This window comes from Spermophilus citellus, assembly GCF_964194105.1.
Source record: "Spermophilus citellus genome assembly, chromosome: 11".
In the NCBI taxonomy this organism is placed as follows: Eukaryota; Metazoa; Chordata; class Mammalia; order Rodentia; family Sciuridae; genus Spermophilus; species Spermophilus citellus.
In genome coordinates, this window is record NC_138192.1 from 73,617,293 (window position 1) to 73,645,201 (window position 27,909).

At 37.9% G+C, this 27,909-nt stretch overlaps 2 protein-coding genes across 2 annotated transcripts; one reads left to right on the forward strand and one right to left on the reverse strand.

Moving 5' to 3' along the window:
- Nucleotides 1–135: 135 nt before the first annotated feature.
- SSB (small RNA binding exonuclease protection factor La) lies at nt 136–9,640 on the forward strand. Its single transcript, XM_081262092.1, has 12 exons — nt 136–260; nt 1,604–1,678; nt 5,025–5,128; nt 5,303–5,477; nt 5,971–6,078; nt 6,180–6,280; nt 7,311–7,382; nt 7,626–7,668; nt 8,114–8,254; nt 8,554–8,740; nt 8,860–8,988; nt 9,222–9,640. Exons 2-12 carry the CDS (start codon nt 1,613–1,615, stop codon nt 9,308–9,310), a joined length of 1,215 nt encoding a protein of 404 aa, XP_081118218.1. The 5' UTR covers nt 136–260; nt 1,604–1,612; the 3' UTR covers nt 9,311–9,640.
- Nucleotides 9,392–27,495, reverse strand: METTL5 (methyltransferase 5, N6-adenosine). Its single transcript, XM_081262093.1, has 7 exons — nt 27,126–27,495; nt 25,064–25,178; nt 24,082–24,263; nt 22,359–22,441; nt 11,794–11,845; nt 10,009–10,058; nt 9,392–9,432 (listed from the first exon to the last, which is right to left on the reverse strand). The coding sequence occupies exons 1-7, from the start codon at nt 27,232–27,234 to the stop codon at nt 9,394–9,396; spliced, it is 630 nt and encodes a 209-aa protein (XP_081118219.1). The 5' UTR covers nt 27,235–27,495; the 3' UTR covers nt 9,392–9,393.
- Nucleotides 27,496–27,909: the final 414 nt, after the last annotated feature.

Here is a 27,909-nt window from a genome sequence, read left to right on the forward strand (position 1 = left end):
CTCAACACCCTGCGGAACGTTTTAACCCAATCTCCTTGGAGTGAGGGCGGGACTTTGCGGGCCGTGGGAGCCTGCGACCGTAGCGCATGCTCAGAGCGACGGCTCTAGCTCGCCCGAGGCCACGCCCACTCGGCCCGCAAGGGCTGCCGGGACGGCTCCCATCTTTGAGCGCTTTGAGCCAGCCGGCGGCGCTGCGAAGTGGAGACGTTCGGTCGTTGTTAGTGATCCTGTGGCGCGCTTACGGGGCCCGGACCTTAAAGGTGAGCTTTTCGATAGCTAATGGGAAGGTAAAAAAGAACCTGCATTGCGTGATGCACGACGGCGCGTCCTCCTTTCTTGCTGCCGCCCGCGGGACGCATGTACACCTCGCCTCTGCACGTTCGGGCGGAGCGCCGCGTGGGCCGCAGCCGGAGGCGGCGTGCTGTGCTACGAGTCGAGGGGGCGCGGGCCGCGACTAGGTTACCCTGCCGGCCCGGGCGAGGAATGCGGGCGCCTGGGGTTCCCCACATGCCCAGGGGAGCCTGTGTTCCCGTGAGACGCGACTCTGATGAGGTCTTTGAGTAGAGGCTACCCGCATCCTCCCTGCGTTCTTTCGGTTTCTTATCTCCACCAGTTCTCAGTCCTCCCCAAGGGTGATGCTTCAGCCACCTCTGAAAATTTCTAGGTAGGTCGGTGCTGGGTAAAACACCAAAGGGTTCCATGGAGTCTGTGGGGACTGACTGGAAGCTAAAGAAGTTGGGGCCGCAGATGTAGCCTCGACCTGTGTCTCTTGGGCTTTAGGATCCTCCTTCCCAACAGAGCTGCTTCTGTGTGAAATGGGAGAGCGTGGGTAGTATCTCAGTTCTAGTTGTACGTTCTGGAAAAGTAGATCTGATGAAACGAAGTTCCACAATTGGGTAGGCCAAAGTAGCCTTGCAGGGACTAAATAAGTTCGTTTATCTCATCGTTTGCTTTTTTGAGAGGCCCTAGATCACGGTAATGTTAGTAACTTGACCATTGTAGGTGGTGGTATGCAAACCAGGGCATAATATCGCGTGAATTCTGTAGTGGGCCGTAAATATTCCCATTGCGTGATCTTTCATTGGGTACTCGGGTTATTGAATAACAAATTTAGTGTATCTGGTGATGTCTTCAAGAAGTATATCATCAGTAGCTCATTACTAGATTCAACGTAAAGTCAAAAGACTTGGTTTGTGATTTCTAGCAAATCACATCACATCCTTCTTCCCCCCCCCTCCGTAATAATGTCAGGATGTGAAACAGGAAACTGATTGTAAAGTTAACGAATATGTTAGTGAATTGTTAGACACCACCTCTCATTCTTCACCCACCGCAAAGTGGTTATAGCGTATCCATGCTCTCAGATTTGCATACATTTCTTAATGTAGTGTCTAATCTAACTCCCGATTTTAATATTTGAAAATTTTACTGTAAAGTTATGATATCTAACTTGCTGATAACGTTTTTATAAGTCATCCATGGCTAATTTTAAAAGAAGCTACACCAATCAAATAGCAAGGAGAGCCATAGTAAACAATATTTCTGGTCTTAAGTTTTATGTTAAAAGAAATAATCATTTCTGCCGATTTGGGAAAATTTACAGATAGCCACAATGGCTGAAAACGGTGATAATGAAAAAATGGCTGCCCTGGAAGCCAAAATCTGTCATCAAATCGAGGTATGATTCTTGTGCTATTAAACTGCAAAAATAAGTTCCTTAAAGGGAAATTTAGGGCCTGAAAATAACAAGAAGGATATTTAATTCAATACATGTCTTGTCTTTGATTCTTAGAATTAGATGAATGTACATTAGTATACAGTTTTATTTGGGTGAAGTCAGGTTAGGAAACCCAAGAATTACAAAAATTTCAAAACGTGACATTATGGACTGGTGTTACTTAACCATTTTTTACTGGGGATAATAATAGTATCCTCCTCATAGGATGTTAATCTTACCCTTTTGAAGTAATCAAGGTTAAAAGCCTTTGATATGGGTTTGGGTTTGTACTTAAGTGATAGATTGCTTGCCCAGCATGTGTGAAGCACTGGGTTCGAATCTCAGCACCACATATAAATAAATAAAATAAAAGCCCATTACAACTAAAAAAAAAAAAAAAGCCTTTGATACTTTGCTCCATACTCACAATAATGTAATGGGGAGCTGTGATGACTGGGAATTGAACTCAGGGGCACTCGACCACTGAGCCACACATCCCGGCCCTATTTTGTATTTTATTTAGAGATATGGTCTCACTGAGTTGCTTAGTGCATTGCCATTGCTGAAGCTGGCTCTGAACTTGCGATCCTGCTTTTGCCTTCCCCTGCCTCTGCCTCCCAAGCTGCTGGGATTACAGCCGGGTGCCACTGTTGCCCATCGAATGTAATTTTTTTAATGGACTTTAGAGCAATGTTAAGTTCACAGCAATTTGTATGAAAATACAGAGATTTCTCAAACATTCCCCACCAGTGTGGTACATAACTAACACAATTTTTATTTCCTTCCTTTTCCTCACACCAATCATGGGATGTGTTTTGGGGAGTAAATTTTTTTATGCCATCAATATTTTATTATTCATTTCCCCTCCTTAATATGTAGGATCTTTCTAAATTTTAACAGGTTTATGATTTTTTGTTTTGTTTGGCACTGTAGATTGAACCAGGGTCTCAATGCAGGCTAGGCAAATGCTGTACCACTGAGCTATATCCCAGCCTTTGTAAATTTTGATTTTGAGATGAAGAGTTTTCTTGTGTTGCCCTGGCTGGACTTTAATTTGTAATCTTTCTGCCTCAGTTTTCCCATTAGCTGGAATTAAGGCATGTGCCATTGTGCCTGTCATGCATATTCTTCATGTGAATCTTAGTAGACATGCTTACTGATTACTGTTAAGATAAAATTCCTATTTTTAAAAAAGTTTTAATATTTCCAGTTAACATCTCTACCAATGTTTAGACCGATGCTAGGTTTTCTTGGTTTTTTAGAATTTTATCCAGTTGGGGGCAGGGGAGAATTTTAATCAGTTTGTTGGGGGGAAGTGCTATCTGTTTTTCATTTTGTTTCTTGGCTTTATAATGAGGTCGGCTTTTTTATGTTGTAATACATATGTACTTTTCTTTTTGGTTATATATGACAGTAGAGTGTTTTTTGTTTTGGGGGGTGGTACTGGGTATTGAACTCAGGGGCACTCAACCACTGAGTTGCATCCCCAGCCCTATTTTGTATTTTTATTTAGAGAAGGGTCTCAGTGAGTTGCTTAGCACCTCCTAAGCCACTGGGATTACAGGTGTGTGCCAAGACAACTTGCTAGAATGTATTTTGAGGTCTACATACATGGAGTCTAACTTTTTCCATTCTTGTGTACATGATGTGATATATACTCTTTAAGTTGTAGATGGACACAATGCAATTATTTATTTATTTATTTTTAAAGGTTCTTTAGTTGTTGATAGACCTTTATTTTATTTATTTATACGCAGTGCTGAGAATTGAACACAGTGCCTCACACTTGCCAGGCAAGTGCACTACTGCTGAGCCACAGCCCCAGCTAAAGGTTTTTTGTTTTTCGGGTTTTTTTTTTGTTTTTGTTTTTTTTAGTTGTAGTTGGACACAATACCTTTATTTTACTTTATTTATTTTTATGTGGTAATGAGGATCGAACCCAGTGCCTCACCCATGCTAGGCAAGCATTCTTCCACTGAACTACAACCCCAGCCCACTTTATGTTGTTATTTCTCTATAGCTGTTCACTTTTTTCCCCACCATTCCCCTTAGTTTATAAGAACCTTAAACTACTTTTTCTCTCATGCTACTTTTGACATTCCAAATAGCCATAACTGGGTATTTTTTTTTGTTTGGTTTGGTACCAGGGATTAAACCCAGGGGTGCCCCACCTTTTCTATAAATATGTGTGTGTATGTGTGTGTGTGTGTGTGTGTATATATATATATATATATATATATATATATATATGTATATATTTTAGTTGTAGGTGTACATAATACCTTTATTTATTTTTATGTGGTGCTGAGGATCGAACCCAGTGCCTCACATATGCAAAGCAGGCACTCTGCCACTGAGCCACAACCCCAGCCAGTAATCAATACTTTAATTTTCTTTTTATTAATTTGTATTATAAACATTTCATTATTGTAAATTTAGGAAGAATGGTTGTTGCCTCTTTTAAGTTATGACATGCATTTTTAAAGAATGAAAGTTGGTAGTATAATGGTAGTTAAAAAAAAGATTCCAGGGTTGGATTAAGTATTATACAGTGCTCCAAGCACTATAGGGATACGGCTGCATCAATGATTATAGCGGCACAATTCACAATAGCTAGACTGTGGAACCAACCTAGATGCCCTTCAATAGATGAATGGATAAAAAAAATGTGGCACCTATACACAATGGAGTATTATGCAGCACTAAGAAATGACAAAATCATAGAATTTGCAGGGAAATGGATGGCATTAGAGCAGATTATGCTAAGTGAAGCTAGCCAAGCCCTAAAAAACAAATGCCAAATGTCTGCTTTGATATAAAGAGAACTACTAAGAACAGAACAGGAAGGAAGAGCATGTGGAAAAGACTACAGTAAACAAAGACTAATGGGGGGAGAGAAACGGAGAGAGAAGGGAAAGCATATGGAAATGGTAGGAGACCTTCAAGGATACATAAAATTATAAGAGGCTATGAGGGGCAAGGGGGAGGGAAAAAAAAGGGAGAGAATTGAACAACAGCAGGGGAGGTAGAGAGGGAAGATGGGAGGGGAGGGGAGGGGTGGGGGGATAGTAGGGGATAGGAAAGGTAGCAGAATACAACAGACACTAATATGGCATTATGTAAAAATGTGAATATGTAACAGATGTGATTCTGCAATCTATATTTGGGGTGAAAATGGGAGTTCAAAATGTATGAAAGATGATATATCATGAGCTATGTAATGCTTTAAATAATCAATAAAAAAATTTAAAAAAAAAAGTATTATACAGTGCTCCAAAATCTAAAATGTATTATGATTATCTTACAGTATTATTTTGGAGACTTCAATTTGCCACGAGACAAATTTTTAAAGGAACAGATCAAATTGGACGAAGGCTGGGTACCTTTGGAAATAATGATAAAATTCAACAGGTAAAAAAAACCTTTTTGGTTTGTTTGCATTTTGGAGATTGAACCTAGAGCCTCCTACATGCTAGGCAAGCCCTCTATCACTGAGCTATTCCCTCAGCCCTAATGCCTTTTAAAAGTCATCTAGGTTCTCTGTTAGTAATGAGTGCTTCTACTAAATCTTAATATATTCTTCAGGTTAAACCGCCTAACAACAGATTTTAATGTAATAGTGGAAGCTTTGAGCAAATCTAAGGCAGAACTTATGGAAATCAGTGAAGACAAAACTAAAATCAGAAGATCTCCAAGCAAACCCCTCCCAGAAGTAACTGATGAGTATAAAAATGATGTAAAAAACAGATCTGTTTATATTGTAAGTGGGTCTTAATGCATTTAATATAATACATTTATTTAGGAAGAAAACAGTGGTGTGGATAAGGGCTCAAGATTCAGTTGCCTCAATTGAGAGTTAAATAAAAAAACTCATACATTCGATAAAATCTTTGACATATTCTAAGTGCCCAGTGCATATCATCAACTATTCTTACTTGTCAACACCTAAAATCTACAGCAATTTTCTTTAGTATGTTGATTTTAAATACTTTATTCTGTAAATTTTCAGAAAGTTACAGAAGTAGCTTGAACAGTATAAAGTATAATGTACCATTATTGAAATTTAGCAGTACTTAACACATGAATAATGGTTGTTTTTTTTCCCTCTGTGCAAACTTAAAACCTGTATCAGGTGAATCACTTTCATTGCACTGAGTAAGGCTCATTTGATTGAGACAGGAAGAGAAAGAGATAATGTGTATCCTTGCTTCATTACCAATCATAATTTTGGGGGAATTGTTCACTTTTCACAGAAAGGCTTCCCAACTGATGCAACCCTTGATGACATAAAAGAATGGCTAGAAGATAAAGGTCAAGTGCTGAATATTCAAATGAGAAGAACATTGCATAAAGCTTTTAAGGTATGATTGTATGATGATAAGACTTCTAGTTGTAAAATATATGGGGCATAACTTTAAAAGAAATCTTTTCTTCCTTTTTTTTTTTTTTCTTTTTTTTTTAGGGATCAATATTTGCTGTGTTTGATAGCATTGACTCTGCTAAGAAGTTTGTAGAGACCCCTGGACAAAAGTACAAAGACACAGATCTGTTAATACTTTTTAAGTACGTAATTTCACTCTTTTTTCTTCTGGCTCCTCAGTTATTTAGAATTGATTGACAAACTAGGATAAGGATCATAACTAAAGTCCCCAGTTAATATTTGGTATTCTTGGGAATCCTTTGAGAAATGCCTAAATTTTTTTCAGTGAGAAGTACACTAGTCCTTTCAGAGTATAAGACAGTGTTTATTAGTACCTTTTCATTATTAGAAACTAATAAGGAAAGTTAACTTTTAGTACTTACTTTGCATCTAAAATTTATAATCAGGCTGAATACTAAAATTGGACTTTTTGTGTGGGTGAAGAGTAAATCACTGTTTTATATTTAATAGTTTGTATAAAAATATGTTTTTATAAGGAACAAAGGATAGAGACTTGAATCACGTTCTTGTGTATGTGCGCATGTCTTTAAAATGAGAATGAACCAGGGCATTTTCATGATAAAGTTGTAGGGCCATAGTGCCTTACTTTTGCATTACATAGTCTTCTAAATGCTGGTGTTAAACCTGATTGACTGAGATCCACTGTGATAAAGCATACTATCAGTGTTACATAGTCAAAATTAAATTTTTAACATGATTTTCATAATTGCTGGGTGTTGTTTTGGGGTACTGGGATTTTAGGTTTTTCGCCTTTTGTGAAATTAACATTATAGAAAACTGTGAAACATATTTACATGACTTCTGATCTTTTTTTCTATTCATGGACGGGTAAGTGAAAACCAACACAAGACAGGAGAGTGGGATATTGGGTTTCTTTGGGAGTCATGAAATGTCTAAAATTAGTGATGGTTGTAGAATTCTGAGTATGCTACTAAATCATTGAAGGTACACTTTTCAAGGGTGAATTTTATCATAGTAAAGCTGTTATTAAAATAAATAAAACCTTCCTATATGTATTTTGAATTTTTAGATGATTACCTTGATAGAAAATGTTTGTGACATTCCTTGCTGTGCCATGTCTTAAATCATTCAAAATAATTTTCAGTCTTACCTTTGTTCTCATGACCTTAGCCTTTGTGTTATGTTCTTTAGGGAAGATTACTTTGCAAAAAAAAATGAAGAAAGAAAGCAAAATAAAGTGGAAGCTAAGTTAAGAGCTAAACAGTAAGTATGTTGACGTATGACATATCTGAATTACTTAAAGCTTTAAAATAGGCTTGAAACACAGTTTAAGTGTCTTATTATATTGGAGGCCATATTACATTGTAGTCTAGCATTGGATAATCAGAAAACCTAAGGACCGGCTTTGGTAATCAAGTAACTTAGTGGTCATGATTAGGTTATTTATTTTTAATTTTCTTATTATAGTGGGTGGGAAAATTATAATTAAATCATGTTTATTTGTAGAGAGCAAGAAGAAAAACAAAAGTTAGCAGAAGATGCTGAAATGGTAAGTGTATACTACTGATATTTAATATATCTACTAGTTAGAATAACTTTTAAAAGTCTTGAAAACGGTGTAAATGTGTGTGGTGCTTCGGATTTAACCCAGGATATTGCACAATCAAAGCTCATGCTCTGCTACTGAGTTACCCACCATGTCTGAGGCTTTTTTTAAAGAAAATGTTTTGGTTATCATTAAAGTAATATAGAAATAATATTACCTAAAATTACTGTCCTGAGTTTAATAATCGGATTTATATAGTTCGCAGTTAAATGTCACTTATAGAAGAAATTAAATTAAAATCAGAAGCAATTTTAAAGAATAACAAAGGAAAATACACTTAAACTACATTAAAACAGCATTTTGGTTTCTGTTGTAGGCATAGAGTGGTTTGAGCCATTTCTGATAGGTGGGTAAGAAACTTTTTTGATTGCCTTTTGTATTTCTTTAGAAATCTCTAGAAGAAAAGATTGGATGTTTGCTGAAATTTTCAGGTGACTTAGATGATCAGACCTGTAGAGAAGATCTGCACATCCTCTTTTCAAGTCACGGTGAAATAAAATGGATAGACTTTGTCAGAGGAGCAAAAGAGGTTTGGAAATATTCAAATACTTTTTGGTGCTCAGTTTGAAAGTCCATAGAAGATAAAGTTAATAGAAAACAATTTTTAAATTGTATTGATTAAAATACTTAAATGATTTATTTTTCGTTTTGTTATTCCTATCAGTGATGTTATGTCTGATTTTTTTCTGAATAGCTTTTGGTTCAGTAAAATTCATTGAATTAGTAATGGCATAGAGGAATTATAGGGTAGGAAAAAGTATGAACAAAAAAATTTAATTAGGGGACAACAAACTAAGGGTGTGATTTTTATTTTCTGTACTTGGTTAGGGAATTATTCTCTTTAAAGAAAAAGCCAAGGAAGCACTGGAGAAAGCCAAAGATGCAAACAATGGTAACCTACAGTTAAGGAACAAAGAAGTGACTTGGGAAGTACTCGAAGGAGAGGTGGAAAAAACAGCTTTGAAAAAAATCATAGAGGACCAACAGGAATCCCTAAACAAATGGAAGTCGAAAGGTTATTTATTCTGATATTTCCTTTAACAGTTTGGTTACTTTACTTATTTTAGTCAGTGTTCAAAAACACAACAGACTCAAATTATTTTCTTTACCAAGTTCTCAATTATGCCTCTACAGGTCGCAGATTTAAAGGAAAAGGAAAGGGTAATAAAGCTGCCCAGCCTGGGTCTAAAGGAAAAGTGCAGTTTCAGGGCAAAAAAACGAAATTTGATAGTGATGATGACCGTGATGAAAATGGTGCAGCAGGTAAGTTTTTACTAAGTCCTTTGGTAGTTCCATGAGAAATGTGTACTTTATGAGAAGTTACTTGTCAGAGATGTGGTTTTTTAACTTCTGTATGACTGACATTTTTGAATTATGGTGTAACTCTGTCGTGCTGTTTTACAAGTAGGAGACAGGCTAGGATATTTTATTAATAATTGTGCTCAGCATTAAAACAGAGCAGTTGAATTTATTAAAAATTTCTTTTAATTATTTAGGAACAGTGAAAAGAGCAAGAGAAGAAACAGACAAAGAAGAGCCTGCATCAAAGCAACAGAAAACAGAAAATGGTGCCGGAGACCAGTAGTTTAGTGAATACATTTTTTTTTTTTTTTTTTTTTTTAATTCATTGTAGTTAGGTTTTAAGCTGCTTTTTGTCTTTGGAGGCTTTTAAAAAGAAAACCGAATTAGGTCCACTTCAATGTCCACCTGTAAAAAGAAAAATTTTTTTGTTGTTTAACTTGTCTTTTCTTTTTTGTTATCAAAGTGAGGGTTTTTTTTTTGTTTTTTGTTTTTTGTTTTTTAATGTATAGTTCTGTTTGTGTTCAGAGGATTCAAATATCAAATGGAAGATTCTTCCACTCAATTGCCTTTGTAATATGAAAATGTATTAGTACAAACTAATAAAATATATGCTATATAAAAAAGAACAAAAACTTGTTATTTTTCCTTTTTGTATCCACAAGATGTTTGAGAAAGAACTTAAAAAAGTTTGAGTATTGGCTGTTGGTTATGGGCCCTTCCCACAGTTAATTCATTTCTTAGGCTTGGTTTCTGTATTTACCCAGGCAACTTATATAACGGTGCAAACAATTACTTACTGCAAAGGTTTTTCCCTTCACTCTGTTGGTCTTTCTAGCCATCATCTTTCCTTCTTGCAGTACTGGGGATCAAAGCCAGGACCTCATGCATGCTAGGCATTCACTCTATCTGATTGAGCTATACTCCCAGCCCTTCAAAGCTTTTCAATACTGTATGTAGATAGGACTGAATCAAGAGACTTACTGATTTCTTTTTATGAAAGTTGTATAGTGCTGGCAGGTCATATCGAAGTTCTAAAAAACAACAGGTAAAGATAAACATGTCATTTCCAAACATTTACCACCCTTAACTATAAGCAAAACTAAGAAAGTTCAAAATGCTGGTAAGCCTAATGACATGTTACTTTAACTTCTCCATGTACTGAATTGATGTTTCCCCAAGAGTGACATGGCAAACTGGCCAAGGCATTTCTGGTGTTGTAACCCATTTGTACCACAATTTCATGTTAAAGGGGAAAGGTTAAAGAAATAACAAGTGGAAAATAAATATAGTTTCATGGTAATCTATAGATGACTGGGGCTAGGATTGTGGCTCAGCAGTAGAGCGCTCGCCTAGCACAAGCAGGACCTGGGTGCAATCCTCAGCACCACATAAAAATAAAGGCATTGTGTTGTGTCCATCTACACCTAAAAAATATTAAAAAAAATCTATAGATGACTTAAGTCATCTCATAATGATGATGCTTAATTCAAAGTTTTCTTGTCTAGATTTTAGTAATGGCAGATATTTTTCTACTAATTTCTAAAGTACTCATATTTTTCATATTCTAAATAATTTAAACTGTACTCTTACTACTGATCTGTTTTAGAAGGATGGGAATCAGTTACCTATCCTTCATATTTTCCAACACATATTTTTAACCCTAGAATCAGCTCTTTTGAGTTTTAATGTGCAATCCAAGCACTTGGGGATCTCATTAAAATGCAGATTCTAACTCAGTGGATCCTGAAATTTTCTTTAGCTTTCAGGGATGTCAGTGCTGATGGTCTGAACACCAGGTGTGGAGCAGCAAGGCTCTGGCATATTAAAATACTGTGGCATAGGGGCTGGGGGTAGAGCGCCTGCCTCATGTGTGAGGCACTGGGTTTGATCCTCAGCACCACATAAAAATAAATATATTGTATCCACCTACAACTAAAAAGTATATATATGTTACTATTTAAAAAATGCTCTATATTGTAATACCTTAAAACTTCATGAGGGACAATAATACCAAATATAGTAGGAAGACTGATCTTTTAATTATTTCATTACTAATTATAAACAGTAACATACCTAGTTAGATATTTTCATACCACAGGACCAATTCATGGTAAGTTTATTATTAGCGAAAAAACATGTTTCACTGAACTTTTATTTTGTGCTGGGGAGCCAACTAAGGGCTCTGCAGATGCTGGGCAAGAACTCTACCATTGCACCCAATGTAGTGGAAAAAGTTATCAAAACAGCTGAGCCAACCTCCTTGGCAACTTTTCTCAAAAAGGGCTGGAGATGTAGCTCTGTGGTACTGGGTTCAAGCCCCAGTATTGCCAAATATTGCCAAAAAAAGAAGCGTGAGCTCATGGTATAGATGTTTATAATCTATCTCCCATCAGAAAGAAAAAGGTCAATGTTATCTTACTCTATGTAATTAGAAAATTTAAAAAAAAAAAAAGTTAACTAGGAAACAACCTGGTGGCAATTTCCACAAGTGGATTTCAAAAATTGGTTTTATCAACTCCAAGCCCATGTTTTTACCCACTGGATGATATAGTCTATCTGGGCCTGGAGTTACAAATTACCTGAGGTCTAATAGAAATTTTCAGTAAAATGGATAAACTGTGACAGACAAAATCAATTACCAATCATTCATATTTTTCCACACAGAAAAACATTCTATAGTATATTTCCTTAGCACCTGAATAAAAATTTTGGTTAGGTTATTGCACGTTGGCCCTTTTGGATAATCAGGGTTAAGATTCATCTTACCTGCAATGATATCTATCTTGATTTTCCATTCTGCAGCTTTCTTTTGAACATGCTAAACATAAATAACATTTTTATGTGGGCTTATTTTTAAGTAAGATTTAAAAACTGCTTGTTATTAATATTAGATTAAGTTTTAAGCTTAAAATTTCATTAGAAATTAGACTGAAAAGTTTCAACTAGATGAATATTTTGAAAATCAGTAATCAACTCATTTCAATATATTTAACAATCAGCCAAATTACATAAATTCAAGTGAAAAACTTTAAGAAAAGCATGAGAATACATGATACACTCATGATTTCTCATCATTGTCTCATCAATATAACTACTTATCCTGGAAACTATTCAGCAGAGAGGTCCATGTCCATGGGCAATTCAGTGGCAGTATGGCATAGTAGTTCAGAGCATGGTCTCTAGAACCAGGCTCCTTGCATTTAAACTACAGAACTACCACTTGCTAGCTATATAACCCTGAGCAAATTGCTCATTCTGTGCCTCAGTTTCCTCATTTGTTAACGAGGCTAGTGTTTTTTTGTTTTGTTTTTGAACTTGGGATTGGACGCAGGGATGCTGAAGCACTGAGCAACATACCCAGCCCCTTTTTACATTTTATTTAGAGGCAGGGTCTAAGTTGCTTGAGTTAGTGTTTTGAACTGTAACAGATGTGTTAGAGCTTTATAGGTCTAAAATTCTTGAACCACTTCACAAAGAATTATTAATTTTTAATTACTAATTTACTATTTAAAACTGCTTTATTCGGGCTGGGGATGTGGCTCAAGCGGTAGCGCGCTTGCCTGGCATGCGTGCGGCCCGGGTTCGATCCTCAGCACCACATACCAACAAAGATGTTGTATCCGCCGAGAACTAGAAAATAAATATTAAAAATTCTCTCTCTCTCTCTCTCTAAAAAAAATAAATAAATAAATGAAATAAAACTGCTTTATTCAATTAAGGCTTTTTTGGACACAATATGTACTGGCACTTGCTTTCATATATTGATTGAGATTTACCAGTAGATATGTTATATTCTGTTGACTGCTTACATGTACCACTGTTCATTGTTAGCAGTGTATTTCTGCTTGGCTGTTGGATGTTGTACTTTTAAAAAGGTTATTATGGGCTGAGGTTGTGGCTTAGTGGTAGAACGTGCGCCAAGCATGAGTTGTTGAGAGCCACAGCCAAAGGGGCCCCAGCAAACTTCCAGCTGCCAGAAACCAGCTGCCAGCTGATGATTGGCTCACAGCGGCCCCAGCAACATCTAGCTGATTGGCTCCTCTGCGGTGATGTTCATTGGGCTGTTTCCCTGCCCTTCAGACTGCCGGCTGATGATTGGCTCACAGCGGCCCCAGCAACATCTAGCTGATTGGCTCCTCTGCGGTGATGTTCATTGGGCTGTTTCCCTGCCCTTCAGACTGCCGGCTGATGATTGGCTCACAGCGGCCCCAGCAACATCTAGCTGATTGGCTCCTCCACGGAGCTGCTCATTGGGGGACTTCTTTGGCTCCGCCCATGCAACCCAGCCAAACGGCCTCAAGAACAGGAGGATTGTGGGAGGTGGTGAGGGTTGTGTGGGGGTGAGAGGCTTGTGGGAAGCCGGTGGTGGCAGTTGGGCTCTGAGGGGTTTTTCCTGAGGAGCTGTTTTGTTTGGCGTTTGTAGTTCTAAAAATAAAGTTTGTTTCTTTTGACAAGTGGCTCCTGAATTGTGCCCAGCCAGACTGCGGCATTTGGTGGCTCGCACGGGGAGCGACTGAGGGTAAGTAAACTGCTCGCCCCTGAGGGCAGGGTGAGAGGATGGGTAGCCATTCTAAGTTTCCTCTTTTGTTTTGCTTCACTTTTGTTTTAAGTTGCCTGTCCCTGGAGATGAGTGAGACGGAAGAAAAACCGCTCACATCTGAGGAAAAACTATTTGCGTCTGAGGAAAAACTATTTGCGTCTGAGGAACAGATAGGGAGAAAGGACGGATGCACATGTCAGGAGGATAGAAAGGCTGTCATAATGATTTTGTGTGGTTCCATTTTTATTTCATTCTGTCTCAGTTTTGTTTGGGGTTATCTTGTTGGGTTGTATTATAGTAGAAATACGGGATCAGCAATTAGTAAAAAACAAACCGAAAGACTGTTAAGTAAATTGTTAGAGGAAGGAGGCATCGCAGTAAAATCAAGAACAGACAGGGCATACGTTGATACAATACAACAATGTAGCCCATGGCTTTTTAAGGAGGAGTTGTTAGATATATCACAATGGAACCATCATGGTGAAGATTTAAAAAGAATAGAAAAGAACAACCCAGGGACTCTGCCAGTTGGCACATTGCCATTGTGGACGTTCGTATCTGGTTTACTTAGTCCAAAGCCTTTAGTTCAGACAAAGGTAGAGGAAGGAGAAGACATAAAGATTCAAGTAAAAGAGAAGGTCTTTCGAGCTAGTGAGTCAGAGGAAGGAAGTTTAGAGCAGAAAAAGCCATCAGGGGAAAAGTTACAACAGGAGACTGCTAATAACACCTTTCTATCAGAGAGTGTAAGTGTCCAACCATCAGCACCACCTCTACAGGAGACTGCTACTAACAGTATTCTATCACCAGAGGACATATCAACAGCACCACCTCCATATGCTAGGAGACTCCCAACCCCCGCAGTTGATAGTTGGGATCCTGAGACAGGATCTCAAGTATGCCCTGTATTTGAGGTAGGAGGGCAGCGAATTTACCAGGGTTTAAATTTCAAAACAGTAAAGGAGCTAAAAGAGGCTGTAACAACCTATGGTCCTCAAGCACCCTTCACTGTAAGCTTAGTCGAATCCATTACCAACTTAAGCATGACGCCAGCAGATTGGGCTAATATGTGTAAAGCTGTGCTAAATGGAGGACAATACCTGTTATGGAAGGTTGCCAATGAGGAATTTTGCAAGGAGACGGCTAGGCGAAATGCAGCAGCTGGTTATTCTCAGAGAAATCTAGATATGTTGTTAGGAAAGGGACCTTATGAGGATCGGCAGCAACAAATTGCATATGATCCTGGCGTATACTCACAAATTGCTGTAGATGCAGTTAAGGCATGGAAGACTTTACAAGGACATGGAGGTTTACAAGGTCAATTATCTAAGATAATACAAGGAGCCAATGAACCTTACGCTGAATTTGTAGATAGGCTTATTCAAACAGCTACCAGAGTTTTTGGGAATACAGAACAAGCAATGCCATTAATAAAACAACTGGCTTATGACCAAGCGAATCGTTGGTGCAGAGATATCATTAGACCATGGAAACAGGAAGATTTAAACACATATATTAAATTATGTAGAGACATTAATGAACAAGAGCAAGTCATGGCAGCTGCAGTAAAACAGGCTTTAGATGCCAGAGACATTAATGAACAAGGGCAAATTGTGGCAGCTGCAGTAAAACAGGCTTTAGATTCCAGGCCAAGAACATGTTACAATTGTCAACAAACAGGACATTTTAAAAGGAATTGCCCCATAGGAGGAGGGTTTAACAAAACTAGGTATCAAAGGAGTAGAATACCGGGTATTTGCCCACGATGCCGTAGAGGGAGACATTGGGCTAATGAATGCCGTTCTCAAACCACCATAGAGGGTACTCCATTACATTGGGCTAATGAATACCGTTCTCAAACCACCATAGAGGGTACTCCATTAAAAAACGAACAAGGACAAGGTGTTTATCCACAATATCGTGGACAAAGGCATCGGGCTCCGTTGCCAAAAAACGGACAGGGGGCCCCAATGCTCCGGGGCCCCAAACCACAAATATACGGAGCACTGGAGGAACCCAGCAACCCCATCAGGGTAGTGCCCAGGACACATTGTCCATCAGATCCCTCATCAGAGAAACCAGAGGGAGCGCAGGGTTGGACATCTGCGCCTCCACCAGATCAGTACTAACTCCAGAGATGGGAGTTCAAATCATTCCCACAGGGGTAAAAGGACCTCTTCCCAAAGGAACAGTAGGCTTATTATTGGGATGCAGCTCTTCTACTCTAAAAGGACTTTTGATAAGTCCTGGGGTAATTGATCCCGATTATGAAGGTGAAATAAAAATTATAGCCAGTTCTCCAAAGGGTATATCAGTAATTTCACCAGGAGATAGAATAGCACAGTTACTAATAATACCAAGCCTACATGATAAATTTTCCAGTCATGCTGTAGAAAGAGGTTCCAAGGGATTAGGCTCCACAGGTGTAGATTGGGCTATGCTTTCTTTAAATTTAGATTCTCGCCCCATGCTAAAACTAAATATTCAAGGACATGAATTTAATGGGCTACTGGATACAGGTGCAGACCTTAGCATCATCTCTCGTCAAGAATGGCCAAAACATTGGCCATTACAACAAGCCACTCAAACGCTTCGAGGCCTAGGAGTGGCGACTAATCCCAATAGAAGCGCAATGGTATTAGATTGGAAGGATCCTGAAGGATGTGAAGGAACTATACAGCCATATGTATTGGATCATCTTCCCGTAAATTTATGGGGACGAGATGTCTTAGATCAATTAGGTTTGACATTAACAAATAACATCAATCAAAATGCACCCACTATTATGGCTAGACAAGGTTTTAGGAAAGGAAAAAGACTAGAAAAACAAGAACAAGGTATAGCAGCACCAATACAAATAGATCAAGGAACAGACAGACATGGGTTGGATTTTCACAAAGGGCCACTGAGACAATAAAAATTACATGGAAAACAGAAAGACCAGTATGGGTTCCTCAGTGGCCCTTGACTAAAGAAAAGATACAAGTAGCCCATGATCTGGTCAAACAACAATTAGCAGAAGGACATATACAACCTTCTGTATCTCCCCATAATACTCCCATTTTTGTCATCAAAAAGAAATCTGGTAAATGGAGATTATTGCAAGACTTAAGAGCCATTAATAATGAAATGGTCATTGTGGGACCTGCTCAATCGGGGATTCCTCAATTGTCTGCTTTGCCAAAAACTTGGTATGTTTTAGTTATAGATATTAAAGATTGTTTTTTTTCAATTCCAATTCATCCTGAGGATAGTCCACGTTTTGCATTTACTATCCCTGCACTAAATCATGAAGGTCCTGACCAGAGATATGAATGGAAAGTACTCCCTCAAGGGATGGCTAACAGCCCAACTATGTGTCAAATTTATGTTAACAAAGTAATCCAGCCACTTAGAAATCAAAATCCTGAACTACAAATATTTCACTATATGGATGATGTATTATTAGCACACAAAGCTAAAAACACATTGCTAGAATGTTATGCCACACTTACAAATTTATTAAAAAATTATAATCTAGAGATAGCAATAGATAAAGTACAATTAAATTTTCCAATTAATTATTTAGGAGTTCTATTATCCTCAACCATGGTCCGTCCACCAAAAATTCAAATACGAGTAGATCAACTCAAATCACTTAATGACTTTCAAAAGTTATTAGGAGACATAAATTGGATAAGGCCTTATCTAGGTATTCCAACAGGAGAATTAGGACCTTTATTTGATATCCTAAAAGGTCCATCAGATCCAAATTCACCCCGAATGTTAACGCCTGAAGCAAGAAAGGCATTAAAAATCATTGAAACATATATGGAAAATATGCATTTGGATAGAATTGATATAAGTTTGCCTTTATTATTTATTGTACTACCAACAAAAAATATTCCTACAGGAGTATTTTGGCAAGAAGGTCCATTATTATGGATACATTTATCTTATTCTCCTAACACTATTCTTACTAGGTATCCTGAGGCTGTAGGACAATTAATACTCAAAGGAATAAAAACAGCAAAGGGAGTATTTGGAATTTCTCCCAATACAATTATTACTCCATATACTATGAATCAAATTGATGAATTAGCTAATGAGTTAAATACTTGGGCAATAATCATGTGCAAATCTAATGTTTCATTTGATAACCACTTACCATCTAATCCTTTATTGTCTTTTTGGTCATTGCATCCTGTAATTTTTCCAAAAATGACAAGAAAAACACCTATCATGAATGCTCCAAATATATTCACTGATGGGTCAAATAATGGTACAGCAGCAATAGTTACACCTGATCAAACTTTTACATTTTTAGTACCCAAACAATCAGCTCAAAAGGTAGAGCTTAATGCAGTATTACAAGCTTTTGTGATGTTTAAAGATTCTGTATTTAATTTATTTTCTGATAGTCAGTATATAGTTAATGCTATAATATCCCTTGAAGATGCTGGTAGGATTTCCCCTTCTTCTACTGTTTTCTCTTTGTTTTCCACTATACAAAGTTTAATCTGGGACAGAAAAGATCCATTCTTTATAGGACATATCAGGGCACATACAGGATTGCCTGGAGCCCTTAGTTTGGGCAATGATTTAGCAGATAAAACTACACATGACATACATATTTTCTCTACACTAGAAGAAGCTATAAATTTTCATAAAAGGTTCCATGTCAATGCTAATACTTTACAAAAGCGTTTTAAAATAACTAAGGAACAAGCTAGACAAATAATAAAACAATGTCAAAATTGTGTGACCTTTTTACCACAAGTTAATCTTGGAGTCAATCCTAGAGGATTGATACCTAACCATATTTGGCAGATGGACGTCACACATTTGCCAGAATTTGGAAAATTAAAATATTTGCATGTTACAGTTGATACTTCTTCTGGATTTTTGATAGGCTCCCTTCATGCCGGAGAAAAAACTAAAGATGTTATAGCTCATTGCTTACAAAATTTTGCCACTGCGGGCATTCCAAAACAGTTAAAAACAGATAATGCCCCTGGTTATACTTCTACCTCTTTTAAACAATTTTGCTCATCATTTGGCATTACTCATATAACAGGAATCCCATACAATCCACAGGGACAAGGCATAGTTGAAAGAGCTCATCAAACTATTAAAATGTACTTATTAAAGCAAAAAGACGGAATTGGGAAGGGGTATATATTCCCCAAAGATAAACTTAAAATAACCCTTTTTACTCTAAACTTTTTAAATTTGGATTCATCAGGACTTAGTGCTGCAGAAAGGCATATGTGTCCAAAAAATGTACATAAGCCCAAGGTACTTTGGAAAGATATTCTAACAGGACAATGGAAAGGTCCTGACCCAGTAATTGTCTGGAGTCGGGGGTCTGTTTGTGTGTTTCCACAGGAAGAACAGCAGCCGATTTGGGTTCCGGAAAGATTAACTAAAATCCTGACCCAGTGATTGTCTGGAGTCGGGGGCCTGTTTGTGTGTTTCCACAGGGAGAACAGCAGCCGATTTGGATTCCAGAGAGATTAACTAAAGCGATTTCTACAGACCAAAAAGAAGATGATTTGGCTCAAATCCATAACAGCTGATATCCAAAACACCAATTTGGCTATCCTTACATCTGCGACAGAACCAGGATGCTTTTTTCAATATCTATTTTATTATTGCCCTTTCCCATATCATGAAGTTCTATTTTGGTTTTTGAGCTCATCTAAGTTAATGTTTTGCTGATCAGTTCTATTTTTTTTTTTTTTGACTATAGAGTTTTTAAACATTGCAATGGAGATTTCACCTGTAAAAAGTTATAAGGCCTTTACTATTATGTTATGTGTTGTATGTATTATATTATGTGTGCACACTTGTGTTTTGTGTTATATGTTTGAATGTACGTATGTCCATATATCATATATGATGAGCACTCATGAAAAAATGGATCCAAATATTTTTTTTTATTCACGTGATTTAAATGGTTTAATTTAAATTGGGTAAATAACTGTTAAGAATTGTTTTAATATGTAAACAAAAAAGAAGGTTAACAGATCTGTTTGTTTACTTTCACCTTTCCTTTTCATTATATTTAATAATTCTCTTCAAGATAATGTAAATTGTTAAGAAAATTGTTTTCTTTTCTCTTCAAGATAATGTAAATTGTTAAGAAAATTGTTTTCTTTTAGTGCCTTCTGGAATGTTACATAATTTTTTCTTTAGCCATTATTGCCAGAATTCCTATCTTCATCCCAGTACCGGTGAAGACAAAGATAAAACTAATCTACAGTTTCGGCAATAGCCATCACTGAACTGCTTGCAGAACTTGCCTAAACTATGTGTCACTTGTATGCATTGTGAACTCACTTGTATGCATTGTGAACTATCTGTTGGTGCAGCGACTTGTGGTAGAGTTGGGGTATTTTTGCTGATGATGTCATCAGTTGTACAATTTTTCCAACAAGAGCCGTCAATTGCCTTGGTGTATCTTCCTCCCTTCTGCTTGTCATGACAAAGACCTCTCCACAGGTGTGGCTGTATACTGGACCGGTAGTCAATGACGGGTAAGATCCAATTACAATGGTACCAACCTAAGACAGGAGGCTGACGCCCTGAGGTCAGCTCATCCGAAGACGGGTAAGGACCATATGTAGTATTGGACAACCTAAGGCAGGCACGGTCCCCAAGCCACATGCTTGTTGTTTAAACAGAGAGGGGGAGATGTTGAGAGCCACAGCCAAAGGGGCCCCAGCAAACTTCCAGCTGCCAGAAACCAGCTGCCAGCTGATGATTGGCTCACAGCGGCCCCAGCAACATCTAGCTGATTGGCTCCTCTGCGGTGATGTTCATTGGGCTGTTTCCCTGCCCTTCAGACTGCCGGCTGATGATTGGCTCACAGCGGCCCCAGCAACATCTAGCTGATTGGCTCCTCTGCGGTGATGTTCATTGGGCTGTTTCCCTGCCCTTCAGACTGCCAGCTGATGATTGGCTCACAGCGGCCCCAGCAACATCTAGCTGATTGGCTCCTCCACGGAGCTGCTCATTGGGGGACTTCTTTGGCTCCGCCCACGCAACCCAGCCAATCGGCCTCAAGAACAGGAGGATTGTGGGAGGTGGTGAGGGTTGTGTCGGGGTGAGAGGCTTGTGGGAAGCCGGTGGTGGCAGTTGGGCTCTGAGGGGTTTTTCCTGAGGAGCTGTTTTGTTTGGCGTTTGTAGTTCTAAAAATAAAGTTTGTTTCTTTTGACAAGTGGCTCCTGAATTGTGCCCAGCCAGACTGCAGCAATGAGTGAGGCAGTGAGTTTGATTTTAGCACCACATAAAATAAAAAAGTATGGGGCTGGGATTGTGGCTCAGTGGTAGAGCACTCGCCTAGCACGTGTGAGACCCTGGGTTTGACCCTCAGCACCACATAAAAGTAAAAAATAAAGATATTTTTTTAAGTAAATAAAATAAAGGTATCGTGTACATCTACAACTAAAAAAATATTTTTTAAAAATGGGGGGAGCTGGGGTTGTCATTCAGCGGTAGAGCGCATGTGCAAGACCCTTGGTTCAATCCTCAGTAAAATAAATAAAGGCATTGTGTTCAACTACAACTAAAAAATAAATATTTTTTAAAGAAGGGTTATTAGATTACCATGTCTCTAGAATTTTTTTATTTTCAACTGGGTTCTTATGCACTGTTCATGACTAAAATATTTTTCCTACAAGGCTATTTTAAAATCTCTTCATAGAAACTATTTAAATAATAACAGCCAACACACAGCGATTAGATATGCAAGACTCTGATCTAAGTGCTTTGTAAATAGTAACTCATTTAATGTTCATAATTATACCAATTATAGCATACTGAGTTCTTTACACCAAAGAGTATAGGTCAGCATAGTTGAGAAAACAAGATCAAGTGGCTTTACCAAAAACATACTTAAGATGCAGCAGAACTTAGATTTGAATCCAGTCCAATCTGGTTCCAGAGTCTCAGTTTTTTCTTTTTCTTTTTTTTTTTAATATATTTTTTCAGTTGTTGATAGGCCTTTTTTATTTTATTCATTTATTTATATGTGGTGCTGAGAATCGAACCCAGTGCCTCATACACATCAGGCAAGCACTCTACAACTGAGCCACAATCACAGCCCCTCAGTTCTTTTTTTTTTTTTTTTTTTTAAAGAGAGAGAGAGAGAGAGAGAATTTTTTAATGTTTACTTTTTAGTTTTTGGTGGATACAACATCTTTGTTTGTATGTGGTGCTGAGGATGGAACCTGGGCCGTATGCATGCCAGGCGAGCAGGCTACTGCTTGAGCCACATCCCCAGCCCCCCTCAGTTCTTTCTTAATCACTAAGTTATATTGACAAGGAAAAAGGTACCGCCCCTCCCCCTAATTTCTGTAATACATCTTTCACACCCCCACATTATGTATTGGCAAAAAGAATAGTGAAATATGTGGTTTCTGAACTCAGAATTCTTTTGCTTGAGGCTTACCATTTTTGAAACTAGTTATACCATACTTCTCCTTTAATTGCATGAGCCCACTGGGAGAAGAGGCATTAATCAACCAGAACTTACCCAGGCAAACCAGAACATATGGTAATCCTAGTTATACCATACTTCTCTACTCCCGAATTGTAGTACCTTTGCTAGTAACAGTCCTGTTTGAACAAATCTTTGATGAAAGAAGGTAGTCATAAATAATAGCTAATTAAAGGGAAAATTTAGTTACTAAGAGCTAAATATCAAAAGGTCAGGAGAAACAGGCACTGTGGTAATTTAGCATCCACAGCAAGTCCTTAAAACACAATTTTTTAAAAAATGACCTAAAATATCATGGTGATGTGAACTTACCTCTCTAGTTGAAGATTTGTGTAAAGAATATACTGCTGTTCTTGCCATTTCCAAAGCAGTCTTTAGAAAAGCCATATCTGTTCCTATGAAAAGAAAAAGAAAAAAAAAACCCTCTTATTTACATTTTGTACCTTTTATCAAAGCAGAAGATTAGACAAATAGAATTTAGAAACTTTTTCCTAAACTCCAAAACAGGCACTTCAAATTCTTTCTGCATCAAGTCAGGGTACAAATAAATATCAGAATATTTTATTAAAGTTGATAAAATAAAACCAGAATTATATTGTCTTGGCTAAAAAATAAAGCTAAAGTAAAATTTTAATATTATATCCCATTCTAATGAGTCAAAATCCAGAATCATCTTGGTGGGGTAGGGGTACTTTTTAAAGTATGCATGTGTTTTCCTTCTCTTATTGATTTCCTACCCTCCTTGCCCATAGTACAAACAAAATTAATAGCTACAGTGAGTCACTGTTACCAATGAGCACATTCTGAAACACTCATGTGTGTTTAAACATTAAAAACAAGTTTGAGGGCTGGGGATGTGGCTCAAGCAGTAGCGCACTCGCCTGGCATGCACGCAGCCCGAATTGGATCCTCAGCACCACATACAAACAAAGATGTTGTATCCACTGAAAACTAAAAAATAAATATTAAAAAATTCTCTCTCTTTAAAAAAAAAAAAGATTTTGAAGTAGACAATACAACTAAACTGTGTCTGATCTTCTCACCTACAGAAACTGTGAGTTAATCCACATGTGTTTGAGATAATGCATATTAAAAAAAAAAAAAACAGGCTTGAGGGCTAGGGCTATGGCTCAGCAGTAGCGCACTTGCCTGGCATGTGTGAGGCACTGGGTTTGATTCTCAGCACCGCATGTAAATAAATTTAAAAAGGTCTCTATTAACAACTAAATATATATATATATATATATATATATATATATATATATATATATATATTAAAAAGAAAAAAAAACAGGTTTGAGTGGCTGGAGTTATAGCTCAGTGATAAGAATGTGTGTTTAGGGCTGGGGTTGTGGCTCAGCAGTAGAGCACTGGGTTCAATTCTCAACCACATAGAAATAAATAAATAAAATAAAGGTATTTGTCCAACTACAACTAAAAAATACACATTAAAAAAAACCAAAACACCAGAATGTGTGTTTAGCATTGGTGAAGTTTTGTGATCAATTCCCAGCACTACCCCTGAAAAAAAAAAAAAGGCAGATTCAAAAAGTACAAAATCCTTTATAAGTTTCATAATCATTTATAAGGGCCAGACAAATCATCCCAAATATCAATCATAAATGATGAAAATTTACTTAATACAAATTTGTAAAAATAAAGATTAAAAATTCAATTCCTAAATAAACTGAAATTTAAGTTATAATACCTATACAGGTAGAAGATTGGTTTATTTAATGATCAATGATAAAATCACTTAATCCAGTTAATAGTAAAATGTTCTTTAAAACTTGCTTTCCAGGGCTGTGGATGTGGCTCAAGCGGTAGCGCGCTCGCCTGGCATGCGTGCGGCCCGGGTTCGATCCTCAGCACCACATACCAACAAAGATGTTGTGTCTGCCGAGAACTAAAAAATAAATATTAAAAATTCTCTCTCTCTCTCTCTCTCTCTCCCCTTTCTCACTCTCTCTTTAAAAAAAAAAAAAAAACTTGCTTTCCTATGAATACACTAGTACATCTAATTCTTGTTACTAACCTTTATTATTTTTGGTCCCAAACGGAGGATTCATTATTACTGTATCAAAAGACTTAGACATTCTGTTGGATAATGAGCATACATCACATTGAACTATATCCACATTTGTTAACTCAAACTCTTCCACATTCCTATTAAATATTTCCAATGCATCTTCATCTATGTCAAATCCAACACACAACCTATAAATGCAAAACACAAAGAGTGGCATCTTACATCTCCCACAACAAAACAAAAAGTTTTTATTTATGCTTTTTAACTCAGTTAACAAAAGTTAAGAGTGGGTGTAGCTTTTCAACAGCATGATTTCCCAATGCAGCCAGGGTTGGAAACTCAGATGTATATAAAAGGGACTGTTGCTTTTATACTTTAAAAAAAAAATTATTCTAATTAGTTATACGTGATAGAAGAATGCATTTTGACACACTGTACACAAATGGAGCACAACTTCTCCTTCCTCTGGCTGAACATGGTGCAGAGTCACAGAGGTAGCGTAATCATACATATAGGATAATAATGTCCATCTCATTCCACCGTCTTCCCTAACCCCATACCCTTTCCCCTCCCCTCTGCACAATCCAAAGTTTGCTGTTATACTTTTTATTTATTTATTTTTTGGTACTGGGGATTGAAGACAGGATGCTCAACCACTGAGACACATCCCCAGCCCTTTTTAGAATTTTGAGACAGGGTCTAAGTTGCTGAGGACCTCACTAAATTGCTGAGGCTGGCATTGAACTTGCAATCCTCCTGTCTCAGCCTCCTGGACCTCTGGGATTCAACCATACTGCCTATCTTTATTTACATCCTATAAACAAACAAATATATAGTTTTTGATATTCTGTACATTCAAAATATACTCAGTATTAGATTATTGGTCCCCCATCTCATTGTTTAGAGTCCCATGAATATAATTCAGTTCATCCTATTTACACTTATTAAGGCTGCCCCATACCCAAATAGTATAAGTTGGATCACTTACCCTGCTCCTAACATTGCAGTTCCGATGCTAAGCACTCCACAACCACATCCTAGGTCTGCAACCACTTTATTTTCAATGTCATCATATGTGTTATGGATTGTATAAAGCATACATGCTAAAGAACAATTTTAAAACATATTAGGGAATAAGTAGGGTATGACTCATTTAATTTGTACAAATCAGTGTACCATGTTATTAAAAAAAAAAAAAAGATTACTTGGTATGTAGTAAAAAAGCACCACAAAGGAGGATAACACCTATTAGAGGTTCCCAAAAAACTGTCTCTGGTAACAATGCCAAGAATGACAAAACTGTCACTAGTATCTCAAGTAAAATGAGAAAAATGCTTTATTTTTCCTCAGCCACCTATTCAAAACATTGCTCTGTGTGTGTATGTGTATCTATTAGTTTTTTCTTTGATGCTGAAGTAGTTTATATAAAAGAATAGTACAAGTAAATAGAGTTATAAATATCCTTCCTTGTCAAAATTTAAGTTTGGCAGCCCTGTATCAGTCAGCTTTAAAAGTTTACTAATGTGGGAAGACTACAAGTCTAGGAACCAGTAATATCAAACAAGTATTAGCATTAAAGGGGCACAGAACTTTTTTGTAAAGTTTGTCATCAGAACACAAGTATCATAATCTCCTACATCCTATATATATGTGTGTGTGTGTAATGTGTGTGCACACATGTGTATACAGATATATATATACACACATGGATATATATATCTTAAGACACATATTCATAATCTACAAATGATAACTGATAAGAGAACTAAGGAACAGGGCAGAAGGTTGCTGAGAAAGAGGTTTTTCAAACACAAGGTTAACTGTAGGTTAAGCATGAATAATACCACTTATATCTCTCTGTGGATATCTGACCTCAGCAAGGGCTACTGGCAATCCCTAGTGGCTGAGGTTCCAGAGATTTTATTAAAAACACAATTATAGGGCTATTTCAGACTGAATGTGTAATTACTGATGTGGGTGTGATTACTTTGACGCTGGTTTCTGAAAAGAAGCACACCTGTGTGCATGCTACAAACTAGGTGTGAAATAACTTATTTTTAAAAAATTGAATTTCACAAAAAAAAACTAAAACCCTACAGAAGACTATAAGAAGTCATTATAAACTGAGAAAACTGATCTTAACCTAGACACAGTTTAAATTAATTTGTATTGGCATATTATAATTTTACATAATAGTGGGATTCATTTTGACATATTTACATGCACAAAATGAAGAAATTTGGTCAATTTCATTCCCCAGTTTTGCACAAAAGTTTTGTGTGGATTTCTGGTTGGGACTACGCCAACATCTTAGAGTTAACTGCAGGTATGTACACATTCTTTATCCTTCTCATTGGCAGCTTAGAAACAACTATTTTGGAACTGGAAAATAGTCCCCCTTGCAAGTGTTCCCAGGAAATTAATTTTCCTAAGGTTTCCCCACCACTTTATTATATTTATTAAATATGGATCTTTCTATATTCCCTTCTATACTCTATGTCAATTGCTGGCATCAAGAAACAGTGCTAATTCTCGAGTAATGTGTTAAAATTAAAACGTGTCCTCATCTCTTTATACAGCCATACTCTGATTTTGCTAAATTCAAGTCCTTCCACTACCAACTCTAGTATTCATTTGTAGGGCAGAGGATTGCATCAGAATCCTGCAATTCCAATCCCTGACAATTCATTCTAAGAGGAAAATGATCCTTACTTAGCAAATATTTACTGAGCTCCTAACTAGTACAGCAACTTTTTTAGGCACTGGGAATTCGGGGGGGGGGGGGGTTGACAAGACTAACAAATTCCTTTATGAGAGAAACAAACAGTGTTAAGAAGTACGCAGAAAACCAAACAGGAAAAAAGTGTGTGTTAGGACCGGCAGGGGACTGTCTTTAACTGCGGTGTAAAGGCCTCTCTAAAGTGACACGCGATCTTAAAGCGGAATTTCTCCAGACAGTCCCTAACCAAATTACGTTTCTTTTTTTCATCAAGGAGTAAGCATATAAGGCTAAGCCCAGAAGCTAGGGCATGGTGAACCAGCCGCCCTACCTGCAATGTGCGGCCTGGTCGGATACTGTTCTAGAAGTAGCTTAGGCTTTTCGAATCCATCCACTTGCTGCAGGCGACTCTCTAGTTCCTTGAGCCTTAATTTCTTCATTTTCCCCCCTCTTACATGTGGGCTTACAGGGTTCAACCACACCAGAACTGCAGGGAAATCTATCTAACCCGGATCTTTCCTCCCGCCACACACTTTCTCAGTGTCACAAGCTGAGGGCGGGGCAGGATACGCGGGACATAGGGCCAGCCTCCAACCCGCCTCCCGGGTGTCGCGCGCCGCCCTACGGCCTCTGGGAGCCGGCGGCGATAGCTGGAGCGCGCGTGCAAGATGCCTGGTGCAGCAGCGTCCCAGCACCTCGGGAAGCGAACGGCGCCGGAAGCGACACCACGCACACGCGCACGCCTCCGTCATCCGGCGTCGGGTTGCAATCTCTGCCCATCGTTGGGGTTCCGCTGGCGATCCGTCCTCTTCGGCCTCGGAAGAACCGAAGAACCACCTGAATTCGCATATCGCCAGTCAGCCCTCGCGTCTGTCGTGTGCTCAGAACCCTCAGGCTTTGCCTACCAGCCTCTAAGGAAGTGGAAAGAGGGTGAAAGTGAAGCAAGACAGAGGGTAAAAGTCACAGTTACTTTGTGGCCCAGTGTGACCCTTTTGCTTGTTTTCTCCCAAGCTCCCTCTCAAAAAGCGGCAGTCTCCACTTCCGTTGCTTCCTTCTCCATTCACATGTCCTACTTTATTGGAGCGTTTCCCTCTTTTTAGGTCACCTGTGTCACT